The 19,746-nt window shown below is 39.3% G+C and overlaps 1 protein-coding gene across 1 annotated transcript; it reads right to left on the bottom strand.

Moving 5' to 3' along the window:
• Positions 1-1,986: 1,986 nt before the first annotated feature.
• On the bottom strand, positions 1,987-19,381 carry VPS4B (vacuolar protein sorting 4 homolog B). The gene is made up of 11 exons (XM_031552693.1): positions 19,370-19,381; positions 17,152-17,263; positions 15,915-16,065; positions 14,649-14,716; positions 12,128-12,247; positions 11,735-11,891; positions 10,808-10,956; positions 10,557-10,638; positions 8,872-9,091; positions 5,935-6,072; positions 1,987-4,165 (listed from the first exon to the last, which is right to left on the bottom strand). Exons 1-11 carry the CDS (start codon positions 19,379-19,381, stop codon positions 4,064-4,066), a joined length of 1,311 nt encoding a protein of 436 aa, XP_031408553.1. The 3' UTR covers positions 1,987-4,063.
• Positions 19,382-19,746: the final 365 nt, after the last annotated feature.

Below are 19,746 nucleotides of genomic sequence, written 5' to 3'. Positions count from 1 at the left end.
CAGAAGGGTGTGTGGGTAGAGGTAGGCAGGCAAAACTGTAATTAGGTCAAAGAAAAATAATAGGACAAGCTTATCTAATACCTGGGCTGTCAGTACACAAATGCCAGGACAGAGGATGAACAGGAACAATTAAGAATTTTTATACAGGTGATTATGACGAGAGGGTTTGTGGAATAATAATTGAAACATTATTTGTAAAAAGGTATTTAAAAAAAAAAAAATAAGGTGAGAGCACAGTATCTTCAACATAGACTACCTGCTCAAGAATAAAAGGAGCAACGTTTTGATAATAATAAAATATCTGTTGGAAAAGCAAACTGTCCATCAAGTGCTTGCAATAGTTTGTGTAAGTTGTGTGAATGGCTCTAAGTCAGCCATGATTACTAGGATGAATCTGGTTAAGACAAACACGTTTGGAAGCCAACCATGAAACCACGGCCATCATTCTGGAGGAAGGAAGGAATATGCAGCAAAATCAAGGTGTTCCTGCATATTTCAACAATTCAGAGCCATTAAAAAGCTCCCTGTCATGATAATCTTCAGAAATAATGTGAAAAAATACATAGCGGAGCAGATTTTCATTAGGAAGAAGACTAAATAAACACAAAAAGTAGATCAAACAGTGGCTAAACAGAGCGTATTTAAGCAGTTTCTTTGCTTCAGCTGCCAAAGAGCAAACTATGATTAGGCATATCTGACTGATAGGATCACAAACAACAGCTGATTCAAGGGTATCTGTCCAAACAACGTGTTCTGCTGCACTCATTATAACAAAAGCAACCAACTCAACTCTGAAGACTAGTAGTTGAATAATAATAATAAAATCAAAACCAAGCAAACTTTACCAGTTTCTAAGATAGACAAAACCAACACTTAAATCACGGAAGGAACAGAACTCTGGATTCAGAGGCTAATCAGGCAACATGGAAAAAGATAGAACCAGAGAATTTAATGAGTTTTTCTAACTCGATGAATATGTGTTGAGATATGTAACGAGTGACAAAAAATCCAGTGTTAGTCAACGGGAAGAAACATCTGTGGAGAACAAAGCAAACATAGATACAACTGATTTAAAAGCTATTTTACCCATAGAAAATATTTTTTCATATTACAGTCAGAGGTAGCAATAGCACTAGAAGCTAGGAAAAAAATGTAGGCCAAGTAGTCAAAGCTTAGTCACTGCTGACAACATGAAAGATATACAAGTCATCCACTGCTTAGAGGTTCTGGTTATGTAAAGCAAATATAACCTTTAATCAACTGTAAACCAAGCAGCACTGTTCAGAGTACATAGATTGCTCTGAAAGTAATGCCACCTATTTATTTCCACAGAAACTACAACTGATACAAAGAGCACAGTAACACTGTTTGAGCATATTCTCAGCTACAAAACACTACTTTTCAACTCAGTCATCACAATTAGCTCTGCTGTTGAAAATGCAGTGAACGAGAGCCCGCATGCTGTGCTCACAGAAATCTGCACCAGTGGAGGTGCCCCACTGACACTGCTGCTGAAACGCACCACCCATTGCCTCACTGTGCTCACATCCATTGCTTGGCCTCCATAAATATTCAGCAAGCATCAATGAATGTCAATGGCTGTAATTTTTTCCTGTGTGGAGGAATTCAATGACACACCTCTGCTTCACTTGCACTCCTATGCCAAATGCCATTCTGTCAGACTGCCTCTGCTGCCATCTGTTGCATGGCAAGAGCACATCATGGAATATTGGTAGGAAGGTTCAACCGCTACTGCCATGCCACCAACATCCGCCTCTGACACCATGGGCTGATATACTGAAATAGGAGGCATTACCTTTGGAGTAGAACTCATAGTTTACATTAACCCTGAAAACTGAAGTAAATGACACCTCCCCCCTGCCTCCCGCAGCCATTTAGCTGTATTTTCTGGGATAACTTAGCTAGGAATCTGTGATAATATATCAACTTATTCTCATTGTACAAAAACAGCAAACCAGAAAGTTACCCTTGGAGCTGCAGTTCTAACCAGCAGTGTTTATTTGGAATATTTCTAAAAACAACTTGAAACACCAAACAATGTTTCCATTACAGATGTCGCCCCACAACCGAGCAAGCAGCAAGATGCAAATTTAAAACATATAAACAGTATACTTTTCTACGTAAAAGATAAGGGATTACACAGTTAAGTTTAGGGAAACCCATCAGACAAACAGACCTACGACAACAACAAAGAAACACGTTTCCTGAGAATTTTAAGATTGCCATAAGGACTGTCATTAATAAAGGTCAATTAACAAGTAATTCAGACAATAGCTTCAAACCTCCAGGTGAGAGCCCTGCCAGAGTGTGGCTCACTTCTCAAGTGTTCACCAGAGGCAACTGTGAACAAACAATCCTGCTGCAACTAAGATTAAGTTTACTAATCACAGTAGCTTGCATCTACACTGGAATCGCCCCGCTTGCTCACAAAAAGATCTGCAGCCCACTGAATCACATTCACATTTTCCAGTGTGAGACCAAAAGTAAAGCTGTGTGAAACTGAATGCCTTTGGAAAGAACATTTCATTATGTTAGTAAACAAAAGCTCAGCACCTTGCAGATGAAAGAATCTGTCTCTAAGTATTTTGTTTAGCTGTCAAACGTAGAAACAAAAATCTACACAAAAGTGATAAATTCTTGAAAATAACATGGAAGGAATACTCACAGAACATAACTCATGTTGTACATTTTACTTCATTTAAGCACAGCAAATTTCACCCATCCTATGATTTATCGAGTACACAAAATATGTACATAGAGGAAACCCAAACCCATAAAAAGACAATCATCTATGTGCATATGTACATATAACATATGCACATGAAATGTGCAATTTTCTTTTAATGCAAGTTAAACAAAGTGTACGCACAACAGGGTTGCACAGCCATTACAGAACAGAGCGTTCTGGGTATCCTCGTGATGTTTCGCATCTACAGCCAGTGCAAACTTACAAGGCACAAACTCAATGCTGACACTGTAGTGTTGTAAGTTCAGGCACATTTCAGTTTGTAGTTCTTCAGAATAATAATCGACAGAAGTGCTACTTCTGTACTAAAGTGCCAGCCTCTTCCCAAAGATTAAGCATTAAGTTGATGTAACCTGTACGCAATAATGATGAGCGGGGTTCTGAATTAACCTAACCTATCCCTGCAAAGTCTGTGGCTATGTCATGCTGTGTGGTCCTCACCTCTCAGACTATGCTGCTTCCCAAAATGCCTCCCTTACACTCTTCAGTGACTACCCATAGCTTGCTAGCCTCGACATACAGAATCTTACAGGTACTACTCAATGCTTTTTTCTAACTTTAGCCAAACCTCTGATAAAACCAGATTTAAAAACCCAGCCATCAGGAAATCTTTCACATACTTGCATTTAACGAACCTTTGTTCAATTGCATAGTGGGATGTGTATCAGCTAGTAAAGAGTTAAAAACAAAAGCTTGCTGCTTAAGGCAAAGTTTTTAACACAGCACAGCAGAAAAAGCCGAATACCGGGTTCATCAGTGTTTAAACAAAGCACTGGCTCATACAGTCTTCTCCTCACAGTGTTTTCTTTCTTACTTCAACAGCAAACACACACACAGTATGCTCAATTAGCAAATCCTGTTGCATTTTTTTAAATGAAAGGAGTAACTAACACATAGGCTGACTGCTACTGAAAACACCTGACCAATCAGAATTCTTGCACCCTCAAAAGAGGGTTTCTTCTTGAGCCTACCAGAAGTTCAAGACTCGCTTGTGCCCAGGTCTAATACAATAGCTAAAATTGAACCGATCATTTAGAAATTACAAATATTTAATGAGTTGCCACATCACTTTGCTAAAATTGTATTTTCAGTATTATTTTTCAATAGAAGACATTTAATAGACATCTGAAGAAAACAATACAATATAAAAGCGTAAGGGTCTTTGCAAACAGATCTTCTATTCCTTCTGCAAAGTAAGAAAGGAGAGTTTATTGGCATTTATTTGGAGTGCCATTGATAAAGACATGAGAATACGTAAGAAAGCAAAAGTTCTATTGATCCACAGACATCTTTGGCTTAGCCTTCCTGACCAAAGTCTTCTGTAAATTTCTTTAACTTCTCCAGGTCCTGCTCATTAACTGTTGGCTTTGTGCTAGCTAGTGAGCTGAGCATATCAGCCTGTGGGAAAGAAATCAAGAAAACATGCATTCAGAAAACACAGTACTGCTGTGAAGAAAAGTAAGCTTTAAAAAGGCTTTTAAAACAAGTTGACTATAGGAACTCTTATTGAAACAAAACTTCAATTAAGCCTGAACATTTCTGTACATGGGCCACTTTTTAACTTCCTGAAGACAGACAATTAGTGAGTTCTTCAGGAATTAAGTCACAATCTGAGGTTTAGCTTTAAAACAATTCATCCATTCAACAAGTGTTATTCACCACTGCTTACTGCAACAAACTGAGCTTCCCATCTTTCAGATACACATTTCAATACACTTTTAAGGATAGTTTAAAGTGGAAAACAATCACACGTTCCCACACATTCTTCAGTGTCCACCAACACAGAATAGTTCATCACTGATCTCCAGCAAAGTTTTACTGCTCACGACTGGTAAATTCTGTTTCTTCAGCTCAGCCAGTTTCTTATGTTTACATTTGGCTACTAGAAAATGGAGGAGTTCAGAAAAAAAAAAAAAAAATCACAGAGGTGTGAACTAAAAATCAGCAGTTAAGAAACCTTGTTAAAAAAAATTGTAAGAAAAGCACTGGCGAAGGGCAAATTAAATGAGGAGATGCTCAACATCTCATGTTACTATAAAAGCACAGGTTAAGTTAAAAGTCAACATCGTGATTTTCTAGACTTTCTCATCTCATCATACAACAGATACCCTGCTTAGAAAGAATTGAAGTCTGATCTTTTTAACGACAAGGACTGATTTTGGACTCTGAAACAAGTCCCCGTGCAATGTAGCCTACATTGCATTAGGAGCATTGAAGGAACTGTATTTAATTCCAGGAAAGACTGATGAAAAATCCACTTAATTTACACAGGCAGAAGTTTTAAGGCAGGCCTGCACTTGTTCACATCTTTTTGTGCTTCCTACTGTGTGCAAATATGCACGGATATTTCTCTCCTCAAACATAGTGACAGTTACATGTACAAAGCAGTGCATTCTATTTATAGGCTTGTGATCCTTATGCCACACAGCTTCCTTTCATTCATTACAGTTTGCTCACAGGAACGGACATCAGCACAAATCTGATATCAAGTCTTTCCTTCAAACATTGCACTTATATTCGGAATCTTTTGCTGCTTGGGGATAAAATACAGAACAAGTGCTCAGCGATTTGTAGTTTTTTAAGCAATAAATTTCAATTTGTCTCCAATATGTTTCATTCTTTAAACAAAAGCAAATATTTTAACATACACAAAAAAATCCACCTGAAAGCTTGTGAGAGCTGGCTACATCATCTGTGATGAAGTATAATCCAAACTACCATTACATCCACCAGTTATGCTTGCATTTCTTTTGTGGGCAAAATTTACCTACAGCACATTATTCCCAATTTACTTGAATATAATTTCCCACTTCTCAGTGTCAATAGTAATACTACAGAGTAATGAGAAAGTAACATATCATGGGGCAGGAATTCTGAAGGTTTTAAATGAACAAAAGAAAAATTAAAGAAGGGAGGAAGGGTCAGGTGCTGTCTATACTCCATGCCACTAGACAATAATAAATGCTTATCAGGGATGTAGAGATGGCTTGCTGATAAATGTATTGTATTGTCATGCTGTGTGTTGGGATTGAAATGTCATCTGGTATGTCCAAGCGTGTCTGAAAACAAAGGGCTAAGCCAACTGCCTTGCATGCTGGCTCTAAAAAATCTTGAGTATCTTCAGGATTCTGCAAAGCAAGAAACGCCACACAAAAAAAAATACCCACCATGGAAACCTTAGGCTCCAGTAATTTATCCCCTGGAACATCCATCCATGTCATTTCTTTAGCTTCAGGATCACCTGGAGAGCAAGGGGTGAACAAATCTACCATGGTATTTGGATTTGACACTGATGGTCCTTTTACCTAATAAATAAATACATAAATAAATAAACACACTGAAGCTGAACATCTTTAGAGCAAAAGCATTCCCTTCCTTTTCTGTAGATGCCCCACCCATAGGAAAGTCTCATCCAGTGAAGTGGAATTGTGTAAAGGTGCTGGTATCATTCACTCGAAAACACACAGCAGTAGTCAGATACTTGACCTCATATCATGTCAGAACCAATGAGCCTTTAAGGTAGGAACGTTTGTAGAAAGCTGAAGTGTCAGGACTACCATTTGGAGAAGGCCAGTCTCTTCTTAGCCCTACGTCACTTTAGGAGTCCATTCACCACTGGTTAACATTTCTAAAAAATTCTCAGTAGTTATTGCTGAGCATCCCTCAAGTTAGGCAGCCATGGATGTCCTTTTAAGCTTTTACTTACTCCACTACAAAGTTGTGGGCACTTTTTGGACACAATCTCAAACAGCGTTTGACAGAAAATGAGGCCATCTAGTGGGAGAACAGAAACCATCCTTCTTTTGCAGATACACGGACAGAACCTCAATAGCTGCACCAGCTGCCTCTTATCTTTTCACAGCGCATATCTAGGAGCTGTAGTTCTACCATCTTTCGTCAGGCAGTGAAGTATCACACATCTCCATGAACACAGAACATATGCAAAGATCAAAAACAACTGTTTGTTTTGTTGAGAACTGGATTTGCTGTTCCAATCTGCTTTTAGAGCACAGCGAGGAAAAGCACGGATTATAACATTAGAAACTCACTTGGACAACCCAATATCAATCAGCTGCAACAAGCAATGGTTTACAATGAGTTACAAAAATGGAGCAAAGTGCTAAAAACAGGAGGCAGATAACAATTAGGACAAGGAGGAATAGTTTTAAACCAAAAGAGAGGAGATTTAGGTGAGATGTTAGGAGGAAACTTCTTAGATGGCAGTGAGGCAGTGGCACAGCTGCCCAGAGAAGCTGCGGTGCCCCATCCCTGGAGGTGCTCGAGGCCAGGTTGGATGGGGCCCTGGGCAGCTGAGCTGGTGCTGGCAGCTCTGTCCACAGCACGGGGTTGGAGCTGGGTGGGCCTTAAGGTCCCTTCCAACCCAAACCATCTCATGATTCTATTTAACTGGGACAAATTGCTATTATGGAAGTAGTTAATAAAGGAAAGATTTTCCTTACAAAAATAAAAGTCTGCATCCAATTAAAGTACAAACAAAACAAGTGGAATAGACTTGCATCAGAACACTCAAAGCACTGCAGTTTTGTTGTTTTTTTTTCTTGTTTGGCAAAAGAGGTAAGAATTGCCTTTGGCTGCTCTGCAAACTGTGGTAACTGAGATTATTTCATTGTTCTGTGGTAGTCTGAGACACGCCTCAGATGTCTGCAAATGTCCATGAAAGGCTGAACTTCGACAACCCATTGGCCAGAAATGTCATCATCGTTTAAAGACAACAATGGATAAATACTTCAGGCATCACTGCTTAAGGGAAGGAATAATCCAGAAAATCCCTGATATATCAGAACAGCTGCTTATTTTTTAAGCAAATGCAGTTTACAACAGTGTCACAGCTTCAGAACACTGTTTCAAAATATTCTTTGATTTTAACTTGGAGAAAGTTCCTCAAAAAAAACCTATCAAATATTCCTCCCCACCACCAAAATTACAGACTGCTAACATTTTTTAGCAAATTGTTAAGGTTTCCTCACTGCAAGCACTGGAATTTAAATAGATCTCTCATATTCTGAACCATATTTTTTTAAGCATTCCTTTCCCTTGGTGTCTTAAGCTGAATGCGTTCTTTTTAACTATGTGGAGAAAAGTGCCCACCTTCAGTTCACACTAACTCTAGCTGTTCAGTCTAGGGCCCTAGACGTGTTACTGGTGAAAAGAAAAATATAAAAAACTGTCATCATAACTGATGAGCAAGAACTGCTGCCAATATAAATTGCATGTATGACACAAATAGCAACAAAATGAAAGCTTTGGAAGCTTCCCTTTACAGAGTCAAAAGTCTCTACAGATAACAAGAATCCACCTTCACCTGAAATACATGAATTTCTGCAAAAACAAAGTTTGCAGTAAAAATGTAAGCAGAGATTATTTTAGTTTGGATCTCTAAAAACCAAAACAACAGCAAGAAAAACCTAGACAAGAAAAATACTATCATGTTATTTATACAATGCAGGTGTAACTGCAAGATAAGCAAAAAAAGTCTTACCTATCTATAGTTTCAACACTCTTTTTAGACAGCAACTAAGTGTAAAGCAGTTTTCACTTTACAGCAGCATTTATAAGATGTTCCTTGCTCCCCAGCAATGACAGAGCTTGCTCAGCCGTCTCGCATCTTTACTACTGTCACAAGTAACATTAGGGAACTCAATGTTTTTACTGGAATCTTACAAGAATCTGAATTTTACAGTTTGAAGGACATCTCGAGTAAGCAGTTGTGCAATTGTAATTCATCTGTTCCCATGTAGATAAGGAATACATTTACTACACACACACACACACACACACACACACAAGAAAAACAGTTACATAATACAGAAGAAGAGCACAACTCTAACACTCTGATTTTAGTTAAACTTCAAACCGAATCTTTTAACAGAGGTGAAGATTCATTGGATTACACAGCACGAATACCTAGAAACTTATGGCAGGACTTAGAAGCACTCCTTTGGTAGGTAAGAAGAACAGCATACACACATCTGTAGGCACATGGTGTTACCCCAAACCAAACTTGGCTTGCTTACAAGAAGTTTTCAGATCAAGTTAATTCTCAGAGTTGAAGCAATATGAAAAACATTTGATTTTTCACTTACTTTTTTAAAGTGAGTAGCTGACTGCACTTTTCTAACAGGCTGCATCAGTGCATCGCGTACAATGATGCTTATATCTGCACCCGAATAGCCATCGGTTCTCTTCCCAAGCTCCCGATAATCTGCTTCTGTTAGGAGATTTGGAGTTGACCCAAGGTGCAGTTTGAACATCGCAGCCCTGGCGTGGTCTTCAGGTAAAGGAATATAAATACGCTTCTCAAACCTGGTTTCAAAAAGATAAAAGCAAAACACCCTACAGACACTGGTTCACGCAGGTGCACAATGGAAAGAAGTTTATGCAAATCAGCACATACTTTGGTCCTAAATGAAACTGCTTCTTTCTAATGTTGTATTATAAATGTTTTAAAAATATATCTCAGATATTCTGCAGCCTGTTCTCCTTAATAATACCATAGCTATCATAAGCTAGCATCTACAATTGAACACCTACTTCCATTTTATGACAAAAAGTCTCTTCAGACTGCAGTTTCGCCAGGTTCACTCCAGCAAAGTTTGTGCTTTAAGAGAAAATAACTGAAGGAAAAGGAGTCTTTTAGTGTTTAAGTGTATCGGAACAGTTTTCACTCTCAAAGAAAGAGCTGCCTGATAACACGTTCACACAACCAGTTTCTACAGAGAACGCTGTAGTTGGAAACAGATTTGAAAAGTCTTACTCTCAATACAGTTGTCGGTAGGAATGGTTAATAATTGCAGTGCTTCCTTTGAAGCATCTGTTCTCAAAGAGAGGACGACCTCCCACCAGGGAAATAAGACCAATTCCAAGTTCTGTAGAACACTATTAACTTCCTACATGTAACAAAGTGAGCCAGAACCATGACAAATTAATTCTGTTACTGCCGTGCTCTACCAGCTCCTTTAAGTTTTACGGACGAGAATGAGAGATACTCATTCACACTGCAAAGAATGAGTACCACGTTCGCTTCTTGTTCTTTCTATGAAACAACATTCGCACAGGATGGAAGCGACCTCTGGAGGCCACATGGTTTAAACTCTTCAGTCAAAGCATGGTCAAGCTGAATTAAGTACATGGATAAAATGACATTGTCACCAAAAAGCAATGCTTCGTTAGCCTACAAAAATTACCATTAAAAAGGTTGTACTTTCATCACAACATAATCACATCTGGCACATAACTGCATTTGCCCTTTGCTGCTCTGCAGCTGCAAGATCCAGCAATCAGATACAGATACAAACATCATCCCATTACAGAAATGCAGCTGAAACAAACACTGAAAGATCACAAATTGTGTGACCGGTACAGCAAAAATCATGCTTCTGTGTTACATAAAATTCTGTGAAATTACTCAAGCTATTCAACAGTTTGCTACAGTTGAAAATGATGGCTCTGCCCCCTCTTACGCTTCTGACTTGCTTATGTTGTACCTCGCCCCCCATACTCACCAGGTAACCAGTCAGCAAAGAAGCAGAAATTTTTTTGCTCGGTCAAATGGAATTAGCTGCCTAAGAGATCACATTAACTACAGGACAAACATAAGAGTGAACAATCCACTTCTTAAATGAAGGGGATATTTGACTCAGTCCATCTCATGAGCCATGTCTGCAAGGATCAAGTAAATCACTCACCCAAACAGCCTCACAATGAACCCTCACAATAGTTGTAAATTTCTGACCATAAATATAAATACATCAATCATAGGCCAACATACCTTCTCCTGATAGCAGAATCCAAAACCCAGGGTATGTTTGTTGCTCCCAAGACCAATATTCCTTCATTATCAACACCAACACCTACACCAAGGAGGAAATAATTTCACCATTTAGAAAATAAACAGAGAATGCTTGATATTTTAGAATATTTACAAAATGTAATGGAGTAAAGCTACAGATCTTTTCACATGTAAGCTATGTATTTTATGCACAGCTGAACTCCTTTGAATCTGAAAACTATTAAACTTACCTTGCATCTGGACTAAAAATTCTGTTTTAATCCGTCTAGCAGCCTCACTTTCATTTTCACTTCTTGATCCACACAGTGAATCTATCTCATCAATGAAGATAATAGAGGGCTTGTTTTCTCTGGCAAGCTGGAACAGGTTTTTCACTAATCTTAAAAAAGGAAAAGGCTGCAGTTATCTTAATGTGCAAACCAGCAAGAACACGTAACTTTGGATTATGATGCAGTTATTTTGTTAAGAAAAAGCTAAAAATAAAAATTAAAATGAATCCCACATAAGATATTAACAAAGCTACTCAAAGATACAACATCCTTTCAGCTCCAATAGCTCTGCATTATGCTGAGATAGCACAGAATAAGGTAACTTTAGGCTTCCTGGTCTTGTTAACATATCGCATCATAACAAACAAACATGCAGAATGAGTATTTCACGGGCGGTCACCACTTCCAACCCATATATGCCCATCTTTTATGTCTTCAAGATTTTGTCTGAAAACAGAAAGTAGAAAAAAAAAACCCTTCACACAGAGAAAGAAACATCATGTGTTATATGCAGGGCTACTGCAACAGATGAGCCAGAAGGGGACAAGAATCAAAGTATCCCAACACTTCAGACCACTTCGTTGTACAATCACACTGGGTTCAGAAGGGCATTGATCACCACTGTGCTCCTGCTACCTTCGTCTGAACCAGTTTTAAAAACAGTCTTGAGTACTGAAGAGCAGTCCAGCTGCTACAGCACAACATACAGTGCATTATGGTACCTTCATCTGACACTGCTCTGAAGCACAGAAAAAAATCTAAGGTTTACTTTAACAAGACACATTAACTTTCCTTCAAATTTAATTTCTTTAGAGTATCCTATGTAGCCCTGAAAATTTAATTTTGTCTTGATAATATTTTCCTGGAACTCTGGAAACTCCAACTTACTTTTCACTCTCTCCTAACCACTTTGAGACCAGGTCAGAAGAAGATACTGAAAAGAAAGTGGAATTGTTTGCTTCTGTTGCAACAGCTTTTGCTAGATAAGACTTTCCTGTTCCTGGTGGTCCAAACAGAAGAATCCCTCTCCAGGGTGTTCTCTTTCCTGCAAGAAAGGAATCAGCAATCATCAAAACACTGTATGAAGAACAAGTCTATCTTCCTCACGAAGCCTCCCTATTTTACTAAGTTTTCTGTATGTACCTGAGAAACATCTGTCAGATCATTAATAGCTCAGTCTGAGCCTCTGATGTATCAGCATAATGCTCTTCTCAGACTCTGCTCACACTACTCATTTCAACAGTAGTATTTAGAATAGGAAATAAATGCTGTAATACTGACCTGTGAACAAGTGTGGAAATTTAATGGGCAAGATCACTGCTTCTTTAAGTGCTTCTTTGGCACCTTCAAGGCCAGCAACATCACTCCATTTTACATTTGGTCGCTCCATAACAATGGCACCTATGAGAAAAGATTGCATAAATCAGTGAGGCATGTTCTTCCACTATTTGATACCATACATTTTAAAAAGAAATCTACATATATGTTTACATAAAATAAAAACAAGCCATTTCCATGCAGATTTAAACATCAAACAATGTGAGTCAAATGGATATAACTTCTACAGCGGCGGCACTAGGCCGGCACCGCACTGCCGTCAGAGCACGGCTCCGGTGGGCTGGGAGGACAACATCTACCTCTCGGCCTGCTGCTTGCAGAGGAAATTTGGGAATTCAAGGAAGAATATTTAGAGCACAAGCTGCAGAACAAGATAAACAGCATGGGAAACGAATGCCAAGGACAGAGGACGTCTCCAAGCAAGACAAAAGTCGAGTGAGCTGCGTGATCGCCACACGATGCCAATCTAATTGGAAGAAGAGCACGTGGCTAGGAACGACTCGTGACTCTGACTGGAAATCTTCCCAAATGAACTATTCCCAACTACCCCAACGCTTATCTTCCTGTACTCAAGCACTCTTATCATTTCAGTTGCCATTTTTGTCTACAAAGGTTTTTCTGTAAGATCACAACCAGTTTTTGCTAGCTATTTTCTTGTCGCTTTCCCCTTATGCCTTCAGAGCTCTGTGAATTGGTTGATGTCTGTTTTCTACAACGCAAAGCGTACTGCTACTTGTGGCTAACAAATAAAGCAAATGACATTTGCTCACTTTTTGTCCACGTCCTTAGAGATTTTAACTTTTCCTGCATGCCCTCCTCATCAGATTGAAAGGAATATTTTTTGCTTGCAATCCATATACAGGAATCCAACCGCTCTCTTTTAACGCCCTAAATACTTCTGCTAGGTTGATTAAACTCAGTTTTTCTTTAAGATTGTAACCAGATTCCATCACTAAATTAAATAGTAGAACAGATAGGAACAGGAGATTAGTTCCAAGTTATCAATTATCTGGACCTGACATACTGTGGTAACTGAAATCAGCACACTGTAAGACATTACCCATACCAGGAAACAAATGGAATGGGACATTGTGGCTTCCTCATTTGTAGGTAAATGTAAGAGAACAGCTGGAAGACTAAGCAACAGAGTGTAAAAGGTCTTTAAAGTTCTGAGAGTTCATGACAATAAACCCACAACTATGTTCCAGTTTGAATTTTAGTGGCTGCTACTCCCACAGTGAGTCAAATTGCTGTTATAATCAAAATGTTGATGAATAACCATAGATGTGGAAGGTTCCTTAAGACCAAGACAGCCAACAGTAACAAGGCAGTAAAACTGAATCCAGGGCACAGCTATAGCTGTCACGGGAAGTAAAATGATGATGAGTAAAGTGAAGGCTGCCCAGAGCTTACACTGAACAGGAGACTCCTATGTTAAGTTTAAAAACCAAAGATCTCACATCTCAGATGTTGAAAGCAAGAGAATGAATAAGCAAGAACCTTAGAGTTTATAGGAAACTCTTCAAGAAGTGCTGGGTGCAAGACACTGTTTGTTGATGAACTGAAGGTCAGATTAATTTTGGAAGAAACAAAATGGTTACAGTGAAGCACAGGCTAAGAGTCCAATGCTTAATGATTTTACAGTATAGGAAATTGTCCCATAGGACCAAACACAGAATTGAGTAAATGTGTAGAGAAGCAGAACTATGGCACAGTTTACAAATGTGTACAGCAGCTCCTGTAATGACAGAAACTGAGAGTTCAGACAAATGCATTTGATCTCTTATAGTGAAAATAAGGAGAATGAAGTTTCTACATATCAATACACATTATCTGGCAGGGAAGCTTCTACCATTTCCTTACCGTTAAGAAGTAATAAATACCAAGCTAAGCCACTTCTTTACTGTATAAAAAACCACTGCTAGCTGCTATACATTGCATCACTGAATGTGTACAGCACGTTATTTCAAAAACAGAAACAATTATGTTACTCAACTGAGTAACACCCCTCATCACAGCAACATGAGGAAATCCTGTCTGTTGCTATGAACAAACAAGAATCCATCTTCCCACCTTATCAACTTGAGTTCGAGCCTTTCTGTGAAAATGGTCCTGCTTATTCTGTGTACTTGGATGGCATCTGTTACTCTGGCCTCTGGGCAATAATACAGCAACGCACCTAAGAGTAAAACTGGCACAGTCTAACAAAATAGCTATCTGGGATCTTGCAACTATTCCCTTTGGAAAATGTTTTCTTGATAAATAATACAATTTCAACATACTCACCACTGAATTTCATGGCATGCTTCATTAAGACTGTACTTCTGGATGTAAAGAGTATATACTAATTGAACCACTTAAAGTTAACTGGCAAAAAACTCAAAACCAGCAACAAAACCAAACAACTAGAAATTCACTTGACCAAAGTTACCTCTATTTAAATAAATGGAGGCTTCAAAGTTACCTTGAAGTTGATTCTGTAGTTTCTTTTTCTCAGGATCCTCTGACTCTCCTTCCCCATCACTGTCATTCCTGATATGGAAACAAGAAATAAAACGTTGAAATACACAGAGACATGCTGTCCTACATTACAAGTCAGAAAGCAAATAGAAAAGACATCACTCTAAGGAATGAAAAACCTTACAATTTTAGATTCTTTCAGTTCTCTACAAGTTTACATCACTGTAGTCTTGTTTTTCTACACTAATTCCCCCTGCCCCAACCATTTCAACTTCCTTGTAGACCTGAGCCCTTCCTCTTAACTCACTTCTACGTGTGTTGACTCAGCCTCTAGGAAACAAAAGCAACATGGAAGCAGCAAAATGGTTTCGCTGTAGATGCTGACACTTACTCCTTGTCCAGAATTGCAACTGGACTTGGTCAATTTCATTTAGTACTATGAAACTCTCTAGTCTTGTCAAAGTAAAGGAAACTGGAAGTTAAAAGTAGAAAAAAGTATATGAGATAAGGAACAAATAGAATAGAGACACCTAGCCTCATGCTTCCTTCTACTATAAACCAGCAGAACGCAGTACAGCTCAAAAAACAGTTCATGAAATGAGCAGACAATGAAAGACACTGAAAATTGGGTGAAGTTGCAAGAGACAACTGAGCAGTTCTAGCTGTTCAAGATTACCAAACAGGGCAATCTCACTCAGAGACACCACTGTGAAACTCTTCTTTTACCTTAGCAAATACAAAAGAGGATCGGCTTGTTCAGGTGGACTGATTCAGCTCACAGATGTGCAAAATGAAAAACAGATCTAATAAAAGGAAAGCAGTGGATAGGCAGGAGCAATTCAGACCATCAGAACATCAGCCTATGACAGAATCTTGTTACCTCTTATCAAATGTGAGACAAATAAAACTTAGACCACAGTAATCATCACCAAATCTGAATTTATTTTCTATGCCTAAATATTCACATGCAGAAGAATTGTGTCACTAGGTTCACTAGCACTGAACCTAAAAAGCAAGTATTAGTGTGAAGAGCTTTCATTTTTCAGTGAATTTCCTATGGAAGCATTCAAGGACGTACCAAACAAGCACAAAAAAGCCTGTGATATTAATTTACATTATTTTTCCTCTTTAAGCCCGCTGTACTTCAGCATTAGCAGTTACCTGAAGCGAAGCACTTGAAAAACACTATTTGAAGCAATCTTTAAAAAGCTGAATCTTAGAATAAGCTGAGTTCAGGAAGTATTTTGCTTTACCTTCTCCCAAAACATACCCTTTTCCATCAGAAGGACCAGACTCTTTAACTGGCTTTGGTGCAGTTTTTTCTCTCTTTTTCAGATATTCTTTCAGTTTTTCTGCTCTGTCCAAGTATTCTGCACACTTCACTCTAATGCTCTGTTTTGCTTTATCACCCTGTGCTTCATCTAAGAGTTTGAAGAGAAACAATGCTTTATTAATAGCAAAATACACATGCATCATTCAGAAAACATCTCTAAGTCTCATCAAGATACTTCTCTCAGGGTTTACCACATATCCAAATGTTTCATTTACTTATTTTTTCCTCTATGCCATGGAAAGAAGTGACAGGAAAGAAGTTAACGCCTACAAATCAATGGTAAATAATCACTTACAAATCAAATATGCACCTGAACATTGCTTTGCCTTAAAAACTTGACTGAACAGGAGTAAGGACAATGGCACTGGAAGCTTTTTCTGTCAGTCTCTCAAACTGCTATGCAGTATCTTAAACATCTGAAAAAATGAGGAGTGGTTTAACAGCCACAGTTCTGTTAGTCACTACTGCAGTACTTCAAATCAGCAACCAAGCTTGAAAATATGAAGCTCATGTGCTAAGTTCCCAAACGTACATCAGTACAGTTAAAAGCACAGGAAGTCATACTCTGACAAAATCCAGAAGAAATAAATGGACAATATAATTTGTGTTTATCAATCCCCAAGCAACTGTAAAGGAAATAGTGGTCTTTGTCTTATTTTCCAAGTCATAGGAGTTCTGTGAGCGCACTCATGTCAGGCCACCAACCCTAGCCCACTCAAATTAGGCCTGATACCTACATTAAAGAAATGCATTCTTTGCATACAAACATCGGACACGAGGCAAAAGGCACACAGAAATGTGAAAAGAAAGGCATAAAATAATTACAAGGGAATGAAAACTGAAGAAAAACGAGAGAATACAAGTCCACCTCATACATTTTGCTGACCAAGGTGATTAGCGTGACTGATACAAATTGGTAAAAAACACCAGTAGAAAAACCATATGAAAGTAAAAGGCATGAGTTAATGAGCAAAGAACAACCTGTGGATGCTACTAAGAGTTTTTACAAGAAGGGAGCAGGCATGCTCCCTTGCATAATATACCACCTTAGCCAAACTACAGAGAGCAAGTGTCAACTGACAAGGACAGTCAGAAGTTAAACACTGATGTCAATAGAGGAGACTACTCCAGGCAATATCAAACTTGACTTCATCACTCAGTGCATTGCACTTACATTTAACGACGTGGATAAAATACTGCACAGCATGCTGGTACAAACGGAAGGCTTCTTCATAGTTTCCTGCTTTATCTTCTTGTGCTGCCTTACTAGCAAGGTCTATCGCTTTCTGTAACACAGGTAAATAATTCAAGTGAGTGCTGCGTGAGTGTTTGGTGTGATCAAAGGGATTTTAAGCTGCTGCTCTGACTGCCTTTTGGTGGCCAGCTTTTCTGCTCTTCAATGTTTACCCAAAACAGTTGATGTTATTGAAGACTTGCTGTCAGTTGTCTTCACCAAATCCTATTGGCATCAGAGTCACTACTGGAAGAAAATGATTACAAAGCAATGAAACCAGCATCCCTTCCCTTCTGACCCAATGCCAGGAGTTAGTTTCAAAGACTCATTATTTGGTAAGCTTCTCTTGAAGGCTTTAGGTACTTGATATCCAAGTGAGAAAGTCTAACCATCTCTCCAGTGTGCATATGGGGGGAGCCCAATGGACAGGAAATGCACCTAAATTATCACAGAAGTTAAGGACAATTAGAAATGGATTTTTATTTGTTTGCTGAGCTAATTTCAAATACATCTGGTCGTAATCTAAGACACCACACTGGCCTGTGGATTTATTGATATTACTGTTATTCCTTTGCTCTTGAGTGCTTATTATTACATTTTGTTCCTTGGAACATCCATACTTCTTCAGGACAATTAAAAATGACAATTCAAGTGACCAAGACACGTATGCTTAGAAAAGCCAGAGCTGACTAACGCTACCTAGAACTTCTACAGCCCCATATGCATTTTTCTACTTCTGCCAGCTCAGTTCCCAAGACACAGACAGCACGTTCATGACGACTATGCTAATATCAGGCAGCAAGGTGAAGATGTTCAATCTCATCACAGGGTTTCCACTAGGCACTGCTGTGCACGTACTCTCAACAGTAAGCAGACACTCTGATGCGTCTCAGTCAAAACCAAGCTGATAAACTGAAGCCACCAGAAAAGGAGGAGCAAAACTTCTCCTTCTATTGTTTTGTCTTGCCTTTTTGGAAGTAAAGATATTTCACTGGATCCATCTGAAATTAAGAGTAATTTATTTCAAAACAATCACCTGACAAGTAAGACTATGGATCCTGTGTGACAAGTGTGGAAAACGGAGCAAACATCTGTTTCTTTGAAACAGAACTTCGTCTTTCCTCACTGCTGATCTCGTGCTGCCCTCTACAAACCATTCAAATTCAGCACAACAAAAATAAATTCCAAACAATAATTTCTGTTACTTTAGTGATTTAATTACCACAAGAACAATCCAATGATTCCTGGACAGAGTACAACAAAAGCAGAGCTATGATACAAGTGACACTATATCCAAACAACAAATAAGAGTTGTACTTGATGATTCCTGTGTAACACTTCTAACCCAGGATATTCTATGATGCTATGGTTTGTGTTCTAAATGGTAAAGACCGCCTCTGCTCAGTGGTAAGTCTCCTAACAGGGCATCTTAGAGCCTTGCTCCTCTGAAATACAAAAACAAAGGCCTACATCACGTACTGGCTGCTTCTGGTATTTTTCTTTTTAAACAAAAAACCAGAAAACCATGACTTTGGTGTTAGACTCTCAGCTCTGGTACTTGATTACATTAAGAAGGCTCTTAGTCTGTTACTGCGATGGAAAACACCAGTATCAAACAGGAAATAATTTATATGAAAGTTGTATAAAATAAGGCATAGCTGTAACCATAAATGAGGTACAAGCTATATCTATGGCTATAGTTTGATAGCTGGATGAAAACCACCCTTGGAATGAACACTGGCTTTGCTCTCCTGCTTACTCTGAGCCCTGCAGTTGCACAGAAGGGCTCAGGTTGGAATGGACCGTAAAGTCCACCCAGTTCCAATCCCGCTTCCATAGGCAGAGCTGCCCCCCACCAGCTCAGGCTGCCCAGGGCCCCATCCAACCTGGCCTTGAGAACCTCCAGGGATGGGGCACCACTGCTTCTCCGGACAGCTTGTGCCAGAGCCTGGCAACCCTCTGAGTAAGGAGTTCCTCTTAACATCTAACTTAAATTTCCCCTCTTTCGGTTAAAAACCATTCCCCTTTGCCTTATCTCTATCAGAACATGCAAAAAGTCAGTTTCCCTCCTGTCTATAAGCTCCATCAGCTCCTGGAAGGCCACAGTGAGATCTCTCCCAGCTTAGTCAGTGTAAGCACTACACAGTCTTAAGCTTACAGGCATGGCCATGGTTCAAACAGGTTAAAAGCTACTTTTTGCACAGGTTATTCCTGGATTTATTTTGAACCGACAACACAAGCAGTTACACTCCCACAGCCGAAGGCTAAGATAAAAAAATAAAAAGGAATAGAGAGCAGACAAGCATTTCCGAGAGCAGCGCTCTCAGCAGAACCCCAGTCCAAAGTATGCCTCCAACTTACAGCAGGCCGCAGTCTCGCCCCAGAGGCCACCGGACCTTCTGGCCTCAGCCGTGCAAGGGACTACCCGGGATCCTCCGGCGCTTCCGAGCCCCCTCCTGGGCCTCCTCGACGCTCCGCCACCGTCGGTGTCGACGCTTCTGCCCCCAAGCCCAGCCCGGCGCCCCACCCCCCGAG

Source organism: Meleagris gallopavo, chromosome 3 (genome assembly GCF_000146605.3).
Source record: "Meleagris gallopavo isolate NT-WF06-2002-E0010 breed Aviagen turkey brand Nicholas breeding stock chromosome 3, Turkey_5.1, whole genome shotgun sequence".
In the NCBI taxonomy this organism is placed as follows: Eukaryota; Metazoa; Chordata; class Aves; order Galliformes; family Phasianidae; genus Meleagris; species Meleagris gallopavo.
Note: the sequence above shows the minus strand (reverse complement) of the source record. Positions and strands in the feature narration are given on the sequence as shown.

What these genes read in the sequence shown, in the direction of transcription:
- VPS4B (XM_031552693.1), bottom strand. An exon ending in TTTTATCCACGTCGTTAAAT is followed by an intron (nt 16,066 to 17,151) that starts GTAAGTGCAATG and finishes TCAAACTCTTAG; the next exon opens with ATGAAGCACAGGGTGATAAA. An exon ending in ACTACAGAATCAACTTCAAG is followed by an intron (nt 12,248 to 14,648) that starts GTAACTTTGAAG and finishes CTTTTCTCATAG; the next exon opens with GTGCCATTGTTATGGAGCGA.